This window comes from Myotis daubentonii, chromosome 10, assembly GCF_963259705.1.
Source record: "Myotis daubentonii chromosome 10, mMyoDau2.1, whole genome shotgun sequence".
Classification (NCBI taxonomy): domain Eukaryota; kingdom Metazoa; phylum Chordata; class Mammalia; order Chiroptera; family Vespertilionidae; genus Myotis; species Myotis daubentonii.
This window is the reverse complement of record NC_081849.1, coordinates 50,789,198-50,809,873: the sequence shown is the minus strand read 5'-3', so window position 1 is coordinate 50,809,873 and position 20,676 is coordinate 50,789,198. Positions and strand designations below refer to the sequence as shown.

Here is a 20,676-nt window from a genome sequence, read left to right as displayed (position 1 = left end):
GATTTGGGGTTGCAGAAACTGCCATGAACCGCCGAATGAGCAGTGTGCACTCATGAGCATCCTTATCCACCCTTTTTCTGAGAAATATTTATCTCACGCAAAGGAAGTGCTTGTTGAAAATTTGTCTTTTCCCCCAAACTGCAATTTTTCCACACGGGTAAGATACAACTTGACTCCCAGCACCCCAATAAAAGGTGATCTCAGTTCCTTTTCACCATCACCCCACATCCCGATTCCCCACTGCAATTACACGGTTCAACTCCACACCACCCTCCGGTGAAGCCCAATGGGGTGGAGAGATAGGGAGCAAAGAAAGACCGAGGCCGACCTCATCCCCAAAACATGTGCACTTTGGAACATGTGCTGCTGATTGGAACACATTGTCTGCAGACATTACAAAGCTGGCATTTGGGCTTCTGCGTTTTCTTTGGAATTCACTGAAAACAGAGTAACTGAGACCCCCCTCGTTCCCCAACTAGGAACAACACGTATACACACACACACACACACACACACACACACACACACACACACTTCCCTCATCCCTACATTTTTTTCTCTCTTTTTTTAAGCAATGCTTTGTTGTGTTAAAACTAGTTGGACGAGTTGGGGTGTTGCTGCTGCTCCCGAGGCCCTGGCCAATGGAACCCGATCCACCCCGCTGTGCGTAAGCGTGCAATTAAGGATTTAACCAAGGCTGTGCTGCGCCTCAGTCAGCAGTCAGCCTGCCGGAGACAGAGCCTCCACGACTCCCAGCCTCCTCCTCGCCGCCGCCGCCTCCTCCTCCTTCTCTCCTCCTCCTCCTCTTCCTCCTCCTCCCTCGCTCCCACAGCCATGTCTGCTTAGACCAGAGCAGCTCCACAGCCACCTCGGGCAGCCGCCGCCGCCACAGCAGCCAGGACAGCCGTCGCCGGGGAGCGATGACAGGAGTGTTTGACAGAAGGGTACCCAGCATCCGATCCGGCGACTTCCAAGCTCCGTTCCAGACGTCCGCAGCCATGCACCATCCGTCTCAGGAATCGCCAACTTTGCCCGAGTCGTCGGCCACCGATTCCGACTACTACAGCCCCGCGGGGGCAGCCCCGCACGGCTACTGCTCTCCTACCTCGGCTTCCTACGGCAAAGCGCTCAACCCCTACCAGTACCAGTACCCCGGCGTGAACGGCTCTGCCGGCAGCTACCCCGCCAAAGCTTACGCCGACTACGGCTACACCAGCCCCTACCACCAGTACGGCGGCGCCTACAACCGCGTCCCCAGCGCGGCCAGCCAGCCAGGTACGAGTGCGGGGGCCAGATCCATGGGCAGCCAGGGTTCCCGAGGGGCCAAGTGGGGTGGGCGATGGGGGCGCCGCCGTCCACTGCAGTGGGGGCGCATGGGGCAGAGGGAGGGGGTTCCCAGGCCAGCACTTTAGGGGTTCTTAGTAGGAGAAGCTTGCGGGGGTTCTGACCGGGGTCTCTCCCCTCCAGCACCTTGGGGCGGGGGTGGGGATGGGGGTGGGGGGCTCTGTGGCTGGGTCCCCAGCTTGCCCGGTCAGGTAGTCGGCTAGGCTGGGAAGGGAGTAGGGGTGGAGAGAAGAATCTAGCAGCCCTAGTGGCGTTTGCGTAATAAAGGGGAGGTTAGTTGTTGGGATTTGGGGTAAGCGTGCTCGGTGGGTGCCAGTGGGAGTGGAAGGCTGCCTCCGAGGCTCCAGCAGGATTAGTCTGAAAGCAGCCACAAGCCAGGGTCGCGCTGGAGCCCGGAGCACCCCGGGTGGGGTGGGGTGGTGTGGGGGCCTGGGAGCTGTCGGCTGCCTGAGAAGGGGGATGGGGGAGGGGGAGAGCCTTGCAGTTTATCCAAGGCAACGCCAAAAATACAAAAAGCCATATAAAGATGGAGGAGGGTTGCTGAGGGGTCACGTTATTGGAGCACTTTTTTTTTTCCTCCATGGGTGCCTAAAATTTGTCTTCTTCCTCCCCGCCTCCTCCTTTTTTCAGCTGCCTTGAAACTTAGGTGGAGAGTTTAAGAGGTTTAGTGAGCTTGGGCGGTAGGAGAGAGGCATGAGGTCTCCTTGGAGAGGTTTTGCTGGTCAGGTTTGATCTCTTCCCACCAGCACATTAATAATCCTGCTAATATTAGCATCCCCTGCTCTGGCAGAATCCAGACCACAGCCCTCATCCTCCACCCTTCCTCCCCCAGGAGCTCGCCACACACACACACACACACACACACACACACACACACACACACGGAGAGGCTTTCTGCCCCTTCCAGAGATGGGCACTTTTGATAAGGTGGGAAAGGGGACTTGTGGCTCCGGGGCACCTTGTAAAGCATGCGTTCAGAAAGTCTCTCTCCCCCCCCCGCCCCCCGCCCCCCCATACTCAGGATTTTTAGAAATTCGTCCTGACCTGCTGCCCCCTTTTTACGAAAACACCGCACCACCGATTTCTTTTCAACGTGACTCTTGTTAAACTAAAAAAAGACAGCCCAGGGAGGGAGAATGTCTTCATCCCTTTTTCAGTGTCTCTGCCTTTCCTGCATAAGTGAAAGATTTTTTTTTCTTTTGGCCAAGAACTTATTAAAGTCTATTTGTAAAAGAAACCAGACACATCTGCGCCCTCCCAGATCGGCAGGGAGATTATGGGGGCTGCATAATCGGCCCTCTGTCTGCCGCTGCCCCGACCGCTCGCTACTGAATGGAAGGAGCATAGTTTGCTTGTGGGACTTTGAACTTTGGAGACCTCGGTTAGCATCTTCCCAGCCCTTGGGTCCGGCCTCCGTGGGCTCCCGGACGGACGCTGACAGGGAGGGGGTGGCCATGGTCACCCCAGAAACGCACGTGAGCACAAACGCAGGGTGGGCGTAAAAACAAGTCCGGGTGCAGCTACAGGGCGAGGTGCAGGGCGCCGAGGAGGGAACCGCGCTGTCCAACGCGCTTTCCACAAGCCCTGGAGAAGCTGCGTGAACCGCGTAGGGAATTCTTCGGAGACCGACCACCTGGCCTTTCCCACCTTTGGGGGAGGGGCACGTGCCTCCGGGTCTTGCGAAGCCAAGGTGGTGGGTAGGATGGGGAACCCGAGGGAAGCCTGCCTGGGAAGAAACCCCAGGACTGCAGTTGAGGGTTCTGCAAAGCGCCATTGTCTGCGGACAAGCTCTAACCGGTTCTGTTTTGCTTATTTAGAGAAAGAAGTGGCCGAGCCCGAGGTGAGGATGGTGAATGGCAAACCAAAGAAAGTTCGTAAACCCAGGACTATTTATTCCAGCTTTCAGCTGGCTGCGTTACAGAGAAGGTTTCAGAAGACTCAGTACCTCGCCCTGCCCGAACGCGCCGAGCTGGCTGCCTCGCTGGGACTGACGCAAACACAGGTAAATTCCGGCCGCGGCCAGGCCAGGCCAGGGCCCCGCCTTGGCTGCGTGCCTGGCCGGGCCCTGCGCTTCTGTCCCCGCGGGCTGGAGCCGATCGGGGAGCGCCTGCGGGCGACTCGGACAAACACCCTGCGCCCTTCCCTCCAGGAGGCAGACCCGGTGTCGCCGCCCTGCGACGGTGGGGACGGGGTGGAGACGGCGTTCACCCCGAGGTGTCCCCGCTTCGGGCCTCCGGGGGCGAGGGGCCACTTGCTAAGATGGGACACAGGGGAGGGTTACTTCTAGGGCGCCCTCGCAGCTGGAGAAATTGTCTAGTGTCCTGTACAGCGCAGCCTCTCGGGCCAGCAGGGCCCGTCGGCCCGGCCTCGCGGTGGTCTCGGGCCCAGGGAAGGGGGAGGACGGCGCCGCGGGCCGGGAGAGCCGGGGGGAGGGTCACTCCCCGCTGCTGCGGAGCGTTGGGCCGCCGCAGCCTGAGGGTCACGGGGCGGGGGAAGGGGGTAGAGTGGGGGGAGCAGCGGGGCGCTGTTGGATGGGGAAATCTTCCCCGGAGGGTCCTGTTCCCTTCACTCCCACTCCAGCCCCCAGAGAAGAAGAAAGAATGTTTAAGTCACCGCCCGGGGCTGCGGCGGATTCTGACCTTTCCCGGAGCGAGGAGGGGGTGAAGGGAGCGGCGCGGGGACCTGGGGGATCCGTGCTCTACCTGCATGAACTCGCGCTCCCGTAGTCGGCTGCACCGCCCTTGCGTGCTGGGCTCGGCCACGGTTTTGCAGACGCTGGCGGCGCCGCGTTCCGTGCGCGCCGCGTGGGCCTGCAGGTGCGCGCACGTGGCTTCGGACACTCGCCTCGCCCCCCAACCCCCACCTCCCCGCCCCCGGCCCCGGCCCTCGCCTCCAAGCCAAACAAAAGACAACAGCCTCGGGGTCGTGCCCTCGCGGCGGCTCCGGCGCGCGGATCCCGCCGGGGCGCCCTCTGGGGCCGGAGATTCAGGCTGCGCCTCGGGGCCCGGTCCCCGGACAGTAGGCCCAGAGCCGCCCGGAGACGCCAGGGCGGAGCCGCGGGGGGCCGAAGATGCCTCGGAGTGTTGCGGTAACCTGTGCCTTTGTTCCCCCACCCAGGTGAAAATCTGGTTTCAGAACAAAAGATCCAAGATCAAGAAGATCATGAAAAACGGGGAGATGCCCCCGGAGCACAGCCCCAGCTCTAGCGACCCCATGGCGTGTAACTCGCCGCAATCTCCGGCGGTGTGGGAGCCTCAGGGCTCGTCGCGCTCGCTCAGCCACCACCCTCATGCCCACCCTCCGACCTCCAACCAGTCCCCCGCGTCCAGCTACCTGGAGAACTCGGCTTCCTGGTACCCGAGCGCCGCCAGCTCGATCAATTCCCACCTGCCGCCGCCTGGCTCCTTACAGCACCCGCTGGCGCTGGCCTCCGGGACACTCTATTAGACCAGCCGCTTTCTCTCGCCGTCTTTTTGGGGACTACTGTGTTTTGCTGTTTTAGAAAATCATAAAGAAAGGAATTCATATGGGGAAGTTTGGAAACCGGAAACAAACAAAAAAAAAGATTCATGTGTAAAGCTTTTTTTTGCATGTAAGTTATTGCATTTCAAAGGACCCTGACCCCCTCCTTTTTTTACAGACACTTTTTTGCGCAACTGTGGACACTATCAATGGTGCCTTGAAATCTATGACCTCAACTTTTCAAAAGACTTTTTTCAATGTTGTTTTAACCATGTAAATAAGTGTAGATAGAGGAGTTAAACTGTATATTCTGGATAAATAAAATTATTTCGATCATGAAAGCAAAATGTTTCTTAAAAAAATACTTATTTGCACCCCCCCCCCCCCTTGTAATGGGCTAGCCACGTTTTATGCAGGCAATTAAAGACAGAGAAGGTCTGCAGAGATCCAAAAAGGAAAATAGAAATTGGGAGCTGCATAGATGCAGAATTTTACGTGTTATATGTTCAATGTTACTTGATCTATATGTATATGTGGCCTGCTTAGAGCACTGCTGTATAATATATATTTAGGTGTTTGGGGTGGTTTTGGTTTTTGTTTTTGGCCTAACCACAAAAAAAAGAGTTTAGATAATTTTAAGTTTAACCCCAAATTGTTTCAGGTAGAAAGTAATGCTGGAATCTAAATAGGGCCCTCCTACCCTGAGTATAAGTAAGAAAGGAGCAGAAATCCCTCAGTAACCACTCTGAGTTCTAAGCTCAGAGCAATTATGGTGGAGAGCTGCCCTCCCCATCAGCCTCTGTGTATTGGTAGAGCAATTAGACAAATTACACTCCTTTCAAAGGGAGCTTCCAGAGATGAGAAAATGAAAAACGGGGGAGGGGGGAATTTCCCCTCTTATTACATTTTTTTAAAATCTGAAATGTTTGTAGCAAGGCAAATAGTAGTGCTTTGGACTCCTTGGTGTATGCTTATAAATTTATCTGAGCTCTTTCAGAGAGAGGGAAGGATCACAGGATTTGAAAACAATGATGGGCCTGAATCAGCAGGCCAAGCAGGCGTGGGGGGGCATTATTCTTCTGCCCAGAGAGGGAATTGTGGGATGGGGGAAAGGAGTGCAAGCACTGTGGCCCTGTGTGGCTTTCATTTCGTGTGAGATAATACTCTAAATATAAATCTTTTCTTCCCCTGCTTTACCACTCTCTGGCTCTTTTCAGGAAGGAGTTCCTTCTGCTTTGCTTTTACATAAAACAGTGGCAAAGCAGGTTCCAAACGATGGGAAATTGAGTCTGTTTGCAGGGATTTCTCCTTTGTGAAGGCTTCTCTGGGGCGGAGAGGAAAGACTTGCTGCAACCTCGGCCTGTGTCGGTCCTTCTCCCCAGCCCCTGCATATAGACATCAACAGTGTGGCCAGAGCTACAGCCCGGCCTGCAGCTGTGCTCCCGGCCTGGATTGCAGGCTCTTTCTGACTGTCATTTGGTTCACCTGCCTCTGTCTGCTTGGGATACCAAGGGCAATTGTATATTGGAAATTACAAGACGCAGGAGATATACTTTACAACTAGGAAGTCCGCAGCAATAAATGTGACAAGAGAGTTTTCTTAAAGGCGTGGGGGGAAAGGGGGGTTGGAGATTAGAACATAAAAATTACATCCTGTCATCTGAGGATTTCTAAGAAGGTTCTTCCAGGGTTAGGAGGAGAGACCTGAAAAGGCACGCTGTGTGCCCCGGAGGGAATTTACCTGTGTTCTCGCTCTCCTTTCCTTTTCTCTCCCTCTCCTTTCCTAGTTTCCCTCTCTCCAGGATTCCTTTATTTTTCTTCTTTCCTTTCCAGCCTGCCAGTTTGGACCGGCTTGGGCCTTAGGGGGACTCAGGATTTTGACGGGTCTTTAGGCAACACCTTGCCTGGTCCGGGTCAGCTGGCCGACTGCAGCCAGAGCTGGGGACGCTGCGTCTCTCCCACTCGTCATTCCCCTCCAGCGCTCCTTTCTTACAAGGTTTGGGTGGCGACGCGCTGTGGGGTGAAGCCATTTGAAACCCCACCTTGTGTTCTGAGCTGGCAGAGAATAGGATGAAGGGAAGAAGCGAAAGCATCTATTTCCTGCCTTTCTTTCTTTGCTTGTAAGGATTGTAGGAGTTTCCATGACACCCAAAGCCAGAGTTTTCTATCTAGGGAATCCGGCTGGGAGCCAGCGTCCGCGTTCCCCTGCGCGGGGCCTCGGGGTGCGCGTTTGGGAACGTGGAAGGGGCGCACGCACTGTCCATCTCAAACACGTCCTACTCTCCGGCTGCCTGAGAGCGGCAGAATGTGCTTGGAACATGCCCTCTCCCTTTCTGCACACAGAGAGGGTAGATGACTTCTCAGCCGCCTGGTCCTCTCCCCACCTCCATTCCTGGCTTTGGAAAGAGGATCCCCCTTCGCTATCACCCCGCACGGTCAAGCTGAGGGAACGGCGAGTTTGGACTTTTCCCAGGAAGAGAGAGGGCAGTTCTTTAACGACCCCCCTCCCACGCCCAGCCTTGACTCTGCTTGTTGTTACAGACACCAAAGCCTTGCGAGGCGGCCAGGCAGGACGCCACGCGCAGACTTGGTTTCAGGATTCCTTCCCTTGTGCTAACCTCACTCCTTCCACTCGCAATGGCCTCTTCTCTCGCGCGGTTTTTTTTTTTTTAACTGGGTCTGGGAGCCGTGGACAAAAATATTCTGCCAAACCAGTCTGCAGCGGGTTTTCCCTGGCACCATGGGGATTCTCCCAGGGGGATTTAACTCCCTGCAGCCCTGCGCCCAAGGATGTAAAAATAACAGATCCTCTGCAAAGTCTAAAAATATCTGTGTGATGTTCCTCTCCCTCGCCCTCTTTCTCCCCATTGTTTATTCCTATATCTAATGTAAACGTATACCGCTCCACCCAGATTCCTTGATCGGCAGACCCCACTTTCCTGGACCTCTGCCTGCCTCTTCCCGTCGCGTCCCCACGAGCCCGGCTCTCAGTCCAGTGCTCCCAAGATGCCAGGCCCACTCCAAGAGTTCATGTTCTTTTCCGTGAGCCTCTTCACACACCCTCACACTCCCAAACCCCCATCTTCAGATCCCCTCCAAAGCCCACGAGGCCCCGAATCTGCTGGCCCTGCTATAAAAGATCAGATAAATTAGCCTTTGTTTGAGGCCCGTGTTGGGCTAAGCAGATTTTTGCCCCCCCCCTCTTTTTCCTGGCGGCCACCTCCTTGTGGAACAGGGGGCGGCCTGGGCAGCCGAGAGAAGCCGCATTCCTGTGGGTGCCAGGCGGCTCCAGTCCTGAGCCACAGGGCCTGAGACACACACAGAGGAACCCGCAGACCTCGATGCCCTTGATCTCACTCGCTAGCTCTCCCTCGCTTTGGGTCACCCACCCGGGAGCCTTTCCAGCCACCCTCGGACCCACCCAGGGCTCGACCTCCACCAGGGGCGTGCTGACCCGCACACCCACGCACACATACACCCTCTCCCGGTGGCACCGGCCAGGCCAGGATCTCCCCGCCTATACCAATCTCCTCTCTCCCGCCCCTTAGCCCACAATCCCAGACGCGCCGGCTGGCCTCCTCTGGCTCCTTTGATCCCACCGGACGCCCCACGGCTCGCGGCGTCGGGGCCGCGCCGTCCTGGGAGTCGCCCACAGCGCGCCAAGGGCAGGCCGCGCTCGCCTCCTCCCGGCGCGCCCTACAGCTCACTGCGGCCTTGACACCACCGAGTTTCCTGAGCTCCCCAGCCCGACGCGCCAGGAATGCCTCCTGGAACGCTGCCCCCTGCCTCCCCCCCGCCCCCCGTCCCCCCGCCCCAGCGCCTCCTTTTATTCTAGGAGTGGGACTTTTAGGGCTACCCAACCACACCACCCTCCCGGCCCCATCCCGCAACCCTTTGGATCGCGCACCTCCCACTGGCCGCTGGGATCTCGCCAACCCCGAACTCCCCAGCCCTCCCGGGAGGCACGCCCTGAGGGCAGACGCCCTCCGCACCTCTGGGAAGCGCGCCACGCCGGCGGCTCCGCCTGCGGTCACCCCTCTCCTCCACCCTGAAGCGCCCCCTCCCACCGCGCTGGGTGGAGGCTCCCGCCTCCCGGGGCTTGGGGAGGGGGCGCTGCGGCTGGCTCCCGCCCTCCGCTCGGGTTCCCAGGTTGCCGGCGGTCTTTGCAGGCTGCACTAGGTTTCTTCACAGGCGCAGCGAACTCTGGGCCTCCAAAACGGCCCAGGTAGCGGTAGCACCTATGGGATTGGCTAAATGTTTTCCTACGCAGCCCCGCACAGCCCCCTCCCCAGCCCCAGCCGCCTTTCTTTCGCATCTGACTAGCTTTAGGTTCCCCGTGGCCCTGGAGGGGCTGGGGTGGGGGCGGGGAGCCTTCCCTTCCGAGCACTCAGGGTTGCCGGCTGTAATGTAATAACCTGTTTTATAGGTCGAGCTCTAGCCGTGAAGATAGGAACCGAGGGAATTTACATGAATCTCCCTCTAAAGGGGACGGGGGTCCTGTTTTGCAGCAATTAAATGTTTCTGCTCTTTTGTTCGCTGGGACTTCGTATGACTTCTGATTTATGGGGATCCGTAGGAGTCTCTTTGCCAAAAGCGCATGTATTATTGAGTCTGTTCCACATCCTAAACCAAGATTTATATAAAACCGTGAAATACCACACATTACGACCTTTCGCCACAGGAAGGAAAAAATGGCTCATAACATCATTCTACACACACACACACACACACACACACACACACACACGCACTCCAAGTTCAGTAATGATTCTCTGTCAAATCCCCGCTATACACAGTTTAGTGTATTTTTTTTAAGCCAGTGGGGGTGACGAGCAGTAAGCAGTTCACAAAACTATGATTTATTTTAAAGCATTTTTTTCCCCCGTGCAAAGGCGAGAAGGCAGAAATCTGCCCATGGAAGCTTACTGTCATCCAAAGACTACTCCTGCCCCTTGCCGTTTGCAAGGTGGAAGAAGGGAGGCGGGAGAAGAGGCAGGACATGGACTCTACTTTCATCTATGAACAGGGGTCACTACACAGGGGACATTTCATTATTGCCCTTAAATTCACAGGAGCTAGGAAGCCGGCTTGCCACCCTGCGGGATGGCCCTGGCGAGGCAGTACCCAGGTCTGTGAGGTGATGGGAGGAGGAAGAATCATCACCACCATGTCCTAGAGGATGGAAAAGATGCTCAGGAAATTCTCTGTGCTCCTGGTGGGAAAACTGAGCTCCTGGGGATATCTGGGCTTTAGGTAACCCTAACCCAGATGTCCCCACTTGGAACCAGAACTAGACTCCAGAAGTCTCAGCCAGAGCAGGGTTCATCCTCCTGGAGGCAACAGCTGGAACCTGGAGTTCACTTTCACTCCGGGACCAGCACAGCACCCCAGCCTCTCTCCAGACCCTCTTGCTCTACTCTCCAACTCCCTTTCTCTTTGGTTCTTCCATTTTGTAAGGAGACTCACCTTGGAGTTTTACAACCCTATCTGGGGGCAAGGATAGTCCTTTCCCCCAAAACACTGGAGTTTCTGGAATCCAGAAAGAAGCACATTAATGGCTTGCTGCAAAACAAGCAGCTAGAACTGGGTTCTGTGTGTGTGTGTGGGGGGGGTGTCTAATTAATAAAAGTTAATCATAGGATTAAAGCCAGTAGCCAGCCAAGCAGAGTAGAGACAGCTTCCCAGCCCGGCTTTATTGAATTAGCAGCAATGAATATATTTTCTGCTAATATCCTGTAGGACACTCAGCGACTTGTTCCCTGTGAAAGAGAATGGAGATGAAGCTCAGGAACACTTACATGCACCCAGGGCATTTTGTGCTAATAACAAGAGGCTGCAAATTCATTTAAGAAAATGTTCATAAACAAGTGGCAGGCACTCTGAGTCCACCCTGGTGGAAACAATGGTGAAACTGACAAGTGTTCTTTGCTTGGGGGAGGGGCACTTTTATCCAAGGAAATGCTTTAGAGAGCCTGGGGAAAGACAAGGTTTTTTTTAAAAAGGAAAGAAAAAAGAAAAAAATTATTTCAGACTCCAGGCAACAGCAGATGCAGCAGCCCTTGCAAACACATCAGCCCCACACGTATTGAAGATTTGGACACGTAGTGCTTCAGACCACTGATTTGCTATTTTCTTAATTCCCACTCTTCTTTTTCCATATGAATCAAACAGTCTTTTGTCCTTCAGGGTTTGATTTGATCGCTACTGTTCACATTTCACTTTTGTATTTTCCTCTTCCTATACCATTACTCATTGAGTGCCCTGTGAAATTACAATCGTACATTTTCAACTCAGCAACCCATTTGCAGTGCAAAAATAGGGTCTAAATAATGGCTGAATTAGCCCTACTGGACAGTTTCAGATGTAACACTCTGTAATAATTATATTGCAGGCTGGATTAGGATGCTATTATCATAATCTGGACGTTTACAATTATCTGTAATTTGCAAAGATGCGCCAGGTCTTGATTACAGCAGTTTTTTTTTTTTTTGTATCACGCTAACCATCACTAAACAGTGACAGTAATAACAGCTAATTTTGCTGGCAATATAAGAGGTGCTGGGGTGTGCAAACAATTTCACACCTGGATGTGCTCACTCAACCAAGAATATAGAGAAAGAGCTTCTGCCCTGAGACTCAGAAAAATATTCCTCTCTGCTTCTGTTCAGTATAGATTTCTAGACCTGATCATTGCTTAAGAGATATTCACTGGGGGTAAGTTTTTATTTCTTTCATACTTCAAGGCACAGTTCATACTTATCTTCTCACACTTTCCAAGGTATATGTGTTGCTGTTGTAATTCATTATAGACTGCAACTTTGCTTTACAGATTTTGCAATTCTGATCTTTTATCCCCCCTGTTAACAGTAAAGGGGTTGTCATTCTGGTAAGTAAAAGATTCAGGTGAGGATGGGATCCTTAAGAACTGGCTTTGTCTCTTTTTGCTTTCTGTGCTGTTGATGTATTTGGTGCAACTTGTGACTGGAGCCTGTGGAAAGGACTAGGTTTCTGTGAGGTGTGGAGGGAGAGCGCTGGAGATTCCAAGCTAAAATCTCTTTGCAAATTGTTACTCAAAGCTAGTCCTAGGCGAACCCATTGAGGTCTTTATACGTGGCGATGGTTTCAAGTTTGGGGGCATGGGGAGAGCAAATGGAGCTTGGGAGAGTGCTCCTTTCCTATCACAGGTATGCGGACATTTGCAACGGCAGGTGGAGTCTTATCTCCAGACTGTATAGCCCCTTACACATTCTCCACTTTGGGAGAAAGTTTCAGGAGTAACTGGCCTCTGAAACCCTTCAGGGCTCCTTTGCAGGGCCTTTGCCTCAAGCGGGGGGTGGGGGCAGGGTGGGGAAGGGGTGGGATGCCTCTCCTAGAGCTACTGCCTGCGGGGCCGAAAGCTGCGACCTTGGGGTTAGAGGAGCATGATTGGCTGAGAGGCAGAGCCGAGATGTGGAGCACAGAATCCAGCCTGATTCAGGAAGGGGCGAGGAAGACTCCTTGCTGTTCTATCTATAGATGACGCTGTTTCCTGACGCCGTACACGCTGGACGCCGCTAGAGGTGTTCAGGGCAGGAGCCTGAGCAATGTTTGGCTCCCTCACCCTAGTGCAGAAAGGCCTTTCTCCGCCGGCGGCGGGAACCTTTGGACTAAATTGTGTCAAAAGATAATGAGATGCTTATTGGCGCCGGGAAGAAATTTCCCCCTTCACCCTCACCGCCCGCAGCTATTGTTCTCTTTCTTTCTTTTTTTAAATGGGAAATATGGTCAGATCGAGGCTCTAGAACTCCGGGGAAGTGCGAACGTGGGGAGGCGTCGTAGGCACCGCGACTGGGTGATGCCTTTTGCCCACGCCCCTCCTACCAACCCCTCTCTCAGCAGCCAGTTTACAGGGTCAATACAACCTAAAGTGCGAAAATATTAACCCTTGAGGTTCAGGGAGCCCAGGAAGCCCAGTTTCCAAGGAGAGTTCTGGCAGAATTTAATTAAACTCACATTAAGAGATAGATTGATACAAGCCCATCATGACAACACCTCCAATGTGTTAAAATGCATTTTCTGGGGTTCAGAATTTCATGCACTTACCAGTGGTTTGGCCTGTGTCTGGTGGATTTTTTTTTTTTAAGAAAAATTAGTGTTGGTTTCGATGTATGGTAGCTTTCTCTCTAACGTAATTTGAATAATTCAGCAAAGCCCCACTACCAGCTGTACTTCTGCAGCCTCTTCTATTCTTTTCAGCATTATAATTTTGGTTAATTTTCAATTTTAGGTCCTACGTCTCTGCAATCTGTGTATGAATAACAGAATAATTTCCCTCTTTTGTTTCGCCTTTCCTGTTCCTGAATCTAAATAAAGATGGCTTTTTAGTATTAAAAGTGGAAGAAAATTACAGGTAATTATCTTTGACGGTAAAAACGCTGTAATCAGCGGGCTACATGAAAAATTACTCTAATTATGGCTGCATTTAAGAGAATGGAAAAAAACCTTCTTGTGGATAAAAACCTTAAATTGTCCCCAATGTCTGCTTCAAATTGGATGGCACTGCAGCTGGAGGCTTTGTTCAGAATTGATCCTGGGGAGCTACGAACCCAAAGTTTCACAGTAGGAAGGGAGAAAAAAGAAAAGAAAACATTTTTCCTAATGTAACAATGCGAATGCTAGAAAATGACAAGACTGATCGGTTTTAAACCATTCTGAAGACTGACTGAGCGTGGAAGTTGCTCAACAAAAAAAGGCACGGGTATATTGGTAAGTCGTCTTTGCTTTGTGTCTAATTATAGTGACTGTCCTTTTGCACGGCTGTATGTCGCTGTCATTATAGGGAGCACTCTGAGTGTCTCTATTGACTTCTGATAAATGGCTCAGTGGTTTCAAGGTTCATAATTTGAAGGATGCCCAGGTCTGTAGCCATTAATTCTCGCAGTATGGGGCTTCCTGCTTGTATGACGAAAGGACTTTTCATTTCCATTATTTCTAAGCTTTCCACAAGATCGGAGGATGTATTGCATCCAGGAGCGTGCTTTTCCTACCTAGCTAGCTTGCAAAGGTTTAACGTTAAATAGTCATAATTGTGCATTTGTTTTCTATTCTTTTCTCATATTGTTTCCTTTTTTTTGGTTAAAAAGTGCTTGCAAAGAAAGACAAATACAGCTGTATTTCTTTAGCTGAGAAAAGGGAGAGGAGAACACTCAGTTTCAGCACGAGAGGTTGTCAGGGGATAGATCATTCTGATTTTTTTTTAAATTGAAGAAATTACAATAAAATTTAATATAGAAAGGAAGCTGGGAAAACACCCATGGTTAATGGTAAAGTACTTAAGACAAAGGCTAGTGCTTCAAACTGACACCTTTTGCAAGCACTTGATGTATATATGGGGCTTCCCATATTAGGAAATGGGAATTCTTTTAAGAATGATAGAAAATATATGAGAGGGGAGGAGGGAGAGGTGATGAGATACAGACACATAGGGAGAAATATACAGGACACTCCCAGCGTTTTGTGGCTTTTACTCCATATATGAAAGAAGACAAAAACATACAAAGTATATGTACAACTAAAATTCAACAATATATACAGAAATGTTTCTTGATATAAACGTCCCTATTAGCTTAGTGAATGCCATCAATTCACCTAGTAAAAGTATCAAAGCAATAGAACCATGATTTTGGTTGTTTCCTCTGTCTTTCCTGATTCCAGTTCAGGGTTTGGGGGTGGGGAAAAGAGTGGTTTTGTTTTGTTTAGAAATCATCATTCTTGTTCATTGCATTTTGATAAAACATGCAGCGCTCCCTTTGTGGCAATGTTCTAATCTCAGCTGATTTTTCCTTTTCCTTTAGAGAATGGCTGTTATGTGAGGGCTTTTCTTTTATTTTTCTTCTTATTATTTATTCATTTATTTTTGTCAGTCTGGGATTGGTAAATAAAAACGTAGGAGTCTGAAATGCTTCTGTTTCATCATGTAACGCCTTAAGTTCATTAAACAAGTGAAAACGCTGCCATGTTTGCGCAGATTCTTCTGGTGGTGGTGGTGGGAGGGGGGGGGGATGTATGTAAAAAAAGTTGTTTTGATAGATACTCCCAAAGAGAAGAAGAGGCTCAGGGCCTGGATCCCAAGGGGTAAGGGAAAATATACTTACAGTGACAGTGAGGGGGTTCAGGAGCGCTGGCATAGTAACCAGCCTCTCCCTCTCTCTCTCCCTCCCTCCCTCTGTCCCTAAGATGCAAGATCAATTACTGAGGCTGCTCCAGGGAAAAGGCAGACGAGACGAGGAAAGAAAAGGAAGAAAGGAAAAGAAAGGTGGGAAGGAAGGAAAGAAGGGAGGAGGGAGGAAAAGAAAGGGAGGCGTGTGAGAGAGAAACAGAGACGGAGGGAGCGGGAGAGCACGCGAGTGCGCAGACGGTCCGGTCAGACGTGAGTTCTCCTGAGCCTGCTCCACGGGCTCGGCTCGGTGTGGCAGCTGCAAGCAGGTCCCGGATCCTCCTTGCCTGGTTCAGACGTTTCCCCCTAGGGGTATCATTTCCCTCGGACAACTCACATCATCTGCGGTCTCTGCATCGTGTCCTGGTGTGGTGAGGAGTACCAGTGCGAATAGCCGGGCATGTAGCTGTTGGGGGGCATACTGACGCCCTTGGCCGAGGCCGAAACGTCCCACACCGGGGGCAGCGCCGGTGAGCGCGGCGACAGGGCTGCTGAGCCCGGGAGAGGGTCGCTCTCGTGCGGGTTACTGCCCTGCTTCAGCAGTTTCTTAAACTTAGAGCGTTTGTTCTGAAACCAGATCTTCACCTAGAATGAAACGCAGTGGCGATCGTTAGGCTCGAAAACATCCCCTGGTGCCTCACGTTGAGGCTTTGGAAGCAATTATTTAACAACAACAATAATAATAATAATATAATAAAACAATCCCACAAACACCAAGCCCTCCAGTCCCCGCTTTGCTCCACCTCTTTCTTCACCCCCCACCCTACCCACCCATTACTAGGTATCTCGTCTGGATACCTAAACTCTTCAGTTGGATGCAAATCTAAGGCATAAAACAACAGCATAAATAAGAATAAAATAAGAAATGAAGGCGCATGAGATAGCTGGGGTCAAAGTCGAAAGAGGGATTTTTAAACAGAGAACTTTTCGGATCAAAGCCAACTGAATGCACTTTTTCTGATAGTCTCTTTCTTAAAAATATATTTACCAATCCCCAAACCTGGCATCTCTATGCATGTAGTGAGCAGATGACTATGGACAGATTAAAGCCTATACATTTATACCCACATGACTCACATATCCCTATGCATATACTGCACATGCCACAAACTGTGCATGGGGCATCTTTCTCCCTACGTACATATATCCCCATAATCCTGCAGAGATTAGGGATTGTACCTCCCTCATTCATCCCTACTTTGTATGTTGCTTAGTCAAACTGTGGTCAGCAATCATCACATGATTGTTAGCGTAGCCACTTAAAGTCAAAGGGCCTCTGAAAATTAAATGGAAATCAGGAATCTGGGTTGGGAGAATATCTAAGCTAACGTACGAGGTCTCCTTTTATTTGAAGAAGGAAATTCTAGGGTGCTGCGTCTTTTACCTTCAAAATTCCTGAGCCATAGGCATCTGCTTTTCCAAGAGGAATACAAGTTACTGAGTAGCAGGAATCCCTTCGTTGCAAGCCCCACGTATTTCCAGAGGCAAAATGGCAAAAGAAAGCAGGCTGAATTGAACAGAAGAGCTTAGGAGCATCTGTTCTAAGGCACCACGCAATCATTCCCCAGCAAGAGTCTCAGCAAACCTGGAGTCCCCATGCCGAAGATCACCCACCTCACATGAGGCCTACCGCCCCACGCCGCTAAGTTGATGGACAAGGACAGAAACCACAGGTGATTGCAGCCTGGCTTTATGGCCAGGGTCTTAATATACCTGCCTAAGCCCCTTCCTGTGAAGTCTGAAAGGGCCCATATGTCTTTCAAATTAGTAGGACAGCAGAACTTCAGCAACTGTACTTAACTGAGGCTTCACCTGCTGTAATTTGGGCAGCACTTCTCTTTGATCTCCACCTCTGCCATTGCTCCCAAGTTCTGTGCTCTATGGAGGTGCCTCACCAGCCAGTCACCAGGATGATTTAACCATTGAGCTTAGGGCAATCTTCAGGAAAACTCACCTCACCCATCCCAGGACGAATAGCTGGCACCTTGGTCCCTCAACAAAATCCTATTGGAGCCTATGACTATCTCCCCTCTTGATTTCACTTCATAACTCTATGTCAACAAGCTGAAATTCTTAAGTCCAAGGACCCACAAATGGATCACATATCTATCTATCTATCTATCTATCTATCTATCTATCTATCTATCATCTATCTATCTATCTATCTATCTATCTATCTTTTTATTCTGCCTCCTGGCCTGAATATCTTTTTCTCTCTCTTTCATGTTGTTCTGTTTTGAAATAGGACTTGAATAAAGGATGAACTTGGTCACCAAAGGACACTAGACTGGGGTGGGGTCGCCGAGGGTTGGGGAGATGTGCAAATCCAATCCAGTATTCATTTATTCCACACTGTGCTGTCCCAGGGAAAGTTCGTACCCGGCGCAAAGGCATTGGTCATTAATCTTCCATCCTTGGTGGACTAGGCCAAGAATTCTTCCTGATGTGCTCCCTGCCCGATCTGCAAGCGGGGCCAGCATTTCGGGGATATTCGGGCTTCCCGGGAATTACCTGTGTTTGTGTCAGTCCTAAGGAAGCTGCCAGTTCAGCTCTCTCGGGAAGGGCCAGGTACTGAGTCTGCTGAAAGCGATGGTTCAAAGCCTGGAGCTGCAGGCTGGAGTAAATGGTCCGAGGCTTCCGAATCTTTTTCCCTTTTCCATTGAACCTGATTTCCCCGTTTTCAATCACTGTGGTTTTTTGTTGATCTGCAAGCAAAGGATACAGAGGAGCGGTCACGCGCGAGGCTACTTCCGCAGTCTCCCTGAACATGGCCTGGCTTTACCAGGTTCTCCCCAACGACCAAGAAGGGTTTCCTCAAAGCGTCCCCACGCCGCCGCCACCCTGCTCTGTCGGGGTTCACGGGGCTCAGGTGCTCCCGGAGGCTGTAAGAGCTTTCCCAGCCCCTACTCTGGCGCTAACAATACCCCGTGGCTGGACTGAGGGGCTCCCGCAGCTCTCGGGCGAACAGGCTCGCTCCGCCGCAGAAGAGGCGGCGCCGGCCGCTCTCCGGGCGCCCGGCGCCGTGCGGCAGCCGTTCTGTCCGAAGAGCCAGGCCCCAGGTCCGGCTTCACAGTGCCGCACACTGTGCTGGAGCCACCCTGACGATTACGCGGCCAGCTGACTAGCTGTCACTACTTCCAAGCCCCGCACATCCAAACCCCTTGGCGTATTTGAAATGATTCTGCTGCAAAGAACCAAAACCCCAAACAAAACAACCTGACGCTCAGACCAGCTCCGGAGCAAGCGGAGCCTCACGCGGCAACTTTATCGCCCTTGGGTGCTGAGAACCATCCGCCCGAGGCCCGCTGTTTTGCCTCCACGAACAAAGGAGCCGCCAACCATGTATCCAAAACCCAGAGGGAGGGGGCCGGTCAGGAGTGGGGGTGGGGGGACACCTCAAAGCCCGCCGGTAGAGCCGAACTGTCACCAGTTTAACCAGAGCCAGAGGCCATGCCATCTTCCCTCCGGGTCACCCAAGTGCACGGGGCCACTGGCTGCCCAGATCGGATTGGGGAGCAAAACACGCTCCCCAGTTCCGGGGCAGAAGTGTGCCAGTCCTGCCAAACACAGGGCACAGCCCGGAGGAGCGGAGGGAGGCAAAGGGCGCCCAGACCCGCGGGCTGGAGTGCACCGTGAGGGCCAACTGGCTGGGCGAAGCCTGCGCGGAGCAGAAGGCGCGGCCCCCGCGGCGCGGGAGACCGGGGAGCCAGGCGGGCCGCGCCACGGGGGAAGCCGAGGGTCCGCGGCGGCGCGAAGGGGCCCGGCTGGGCGAGGCCGGCAGGCAGGCGCCAGGCGAGCGGGCGCGCACGAGGCCCGACTGGGGGCGCGCCGGGCCGCCTGGGGGAGGGGGTCCGGGGAGGCCCGGGCCTTGGAGGAAGTGAGCGGGGCGGGCGGGGTGGGGGGCAGCCGGGAGGCGGGAGAAGCGAGCTGCCCCGGCGGCCTCTCACCTGTGTCGTCCCCTCGCGTCTGGGCGGCCGCGCTGCTGTTGTGGTAGGACTGGAGGTAAGGGCTGTGCTGCGAGTGGCTCATGTAGGGGTAGGCGGCGAGCGAGCGGTGGTTGTAGGAGTTGCCGCCGCCCGACGCGTAGGGCGAGCCGTGGTGGTGGTGCTGGTGGTGGTGGTGGTGCGAGCCGGCCGCCGCCGCCGCCGCCGCCGCCGAGTGCAGGCAGTGCAGAGGGTAGTGCGCGCCTGCCATGGCCGGGGAGCTCTGCTGCGAGTGCGGCTGCGGCGGCGGCGGCGGCGGCGGCGGCGGCTGCTGTTGCTGCTGCTGCTGCTGTTGCTGCTGTTGCCCGAACTCCATGAAGGCGGATTTGGACGAGTCCTGGCCTTCCAAGCCGTCAGCCATCGTAGTCATGGTCATCATCAAAACTTTGGGGGCTGGAGAAAGCCTTCTCCCGGGTTTCCTCCACCCTCCCCCCACTTGGCTCGCGCCGCTCTCCCCTCTGCAGCCACCTTAGCTCTTGGGATCCTTGCAAAAAAAAAAAATTAAAAAAGGGGGGGGGGCGGAGGTGGTTCTCCCTCTCCCTCGCTCTTCTCTAATATATATATTTTTAATATAAAGAGATATAGTGAGCGGGGCCTTGTTAACTCAAAGGGAGGAGGAAGGGGGAGGGATGGGAGAGGAGAGGGGGAGGGGGGAATCTGCTCTCCCCCCCCTTCGCTTCCCCCCTTGGTTTTTTTGGGGGCTGGTGCAGTTTAAGGCAGAGATTTTAAGGTGGATTCTGCGAAAGTTGCGCGTCTGCTTTCAGACTTGATGCAGACGCCACGAGTCGAATGGTTTGTCTCCAAAGGGCAGCGCCTCCCCATTGGTCAGCCGCCCCCTGACGTCACAGGCGCACGGCTTCTACTGGCGTTTGCGCGGCTCGCAGAGTTCTCCGCCTGCCTCCGGCAACTCCAATCCCAGCCGGAGCAGCGGCGGCGGCCGCGCGGCTCCGCGCCCGGGGCAGCCGGGGAGGGAGGTGCCTCCGCCGCAGATCGCGCCCCCAAACCCCGAGCCTCAGTTCCCGATACCACTGGCTGGAACCCCCTGGCTGGGGGCTGCTCTCTCTCAGTCCCCTTGCACCCTGTATGTGTTCAGAAGCAATACCCTCTGCATTTAAAGCTAGCCCCCCCTTCCTTGACCTCGCCCCCCCCCCAATTCCACTGCAGTCCCACGGGAGAGTCCTGTCACCGTGGATTTTTCTAGACGTGCTTTATTGAAACCACAGAGGGAAGAACCCCCACACCTGGACCCCACCCCAAAGCGGGGAGGTGGGTAAAGAAAAAGAAAAACCAGACCCTGTTCTGATGAGGTTCCTACCATTTCAGGCCCTATATTAAACAAAAAGGGGGGAAATGTACCCCCCCCAAAAAAACGCACCAGCCTGCTCTGAAAGCGAATCGCTGGAGGACTGACAGTAATGCATTTTTTCCTATTGAAAACAGAAGCTACTGTAATGCTTTCAAATATATGCAAATGATACATGCGGTTAGTGGTTTGGCAAATCTTGATTACAATATAAACTACCCAAGTAAAAGTGCCTTCGTCCTAAATTTGTCTCTCGATTACAATTCCAATTGATTTTATTTTATTGTCAACATTGTTAATGATAAAAATAGAGTCGTTTTACAGTTATTTTTACTTTCTGGAAGGAGGCAATTAGAGTTCTAATCAGGAATACACAAAAATCTCCCATG

The 20,676-nt window shown here is 52.8% G+C and overlaps 2 protein-coding genes across 2 annotated transcripts; one reads left to right on the top strand and one right to left on the bottom strand.

The window, feature by feature from the left end:
- Nucleotides 1–708: 708 nt before the first annotated feature.
- DLX5 (distal-less homeobox 5) lies at nucleotides 709–5,307 on the top strand. The gene is made up of 3 exons (XM_059712386.1): nucleotides 709–1,275; nucleotides 3,162–3,346; nucleotides 4,462–5,307. The coding sequence occupies exons 1-3, from the start codon at nucleotides 921–923 to the stop codon at nucleotides 4,789–4,791; spliced, it is 870 nt and encodes a 289-aa protein (XP_059568369.1). The 5' UTR covers nucleotides 709–920; the 3' UTR covers nucleotides 4,792–5,307.
- An 8,987-nt stretch (nucleotides 5,308–14,294) lies between these two features.
- DLX6 (distal-less homeobox 6) lies at nucleotides 14,295–19,681 on the bottom strand. Its single transcript, XM_059712384.1, has 3 exons — nucleotides 18,949–19,681; nucleotides 17,513–17,706; nucleotides 14,295–15,586 (listed from the first exon to the last, which is right to left on the bottom strand). The coding sequence occupies exons 1-3, from the start codon at nucleotides 19,361–19,363 to the stop codon at nucleotides 15,335–15,337; spliced, it is 861 nt and encodes a 286-aa protein (XP_059568367.1). The 5' UTR covers nucleotides 19,364–19,681; the 3' UTR covers nucleotides 14,295–15,334.
- Between the last annotated feature and the right edge of the window lie 995 nt (nucleotides 19,682–20,676).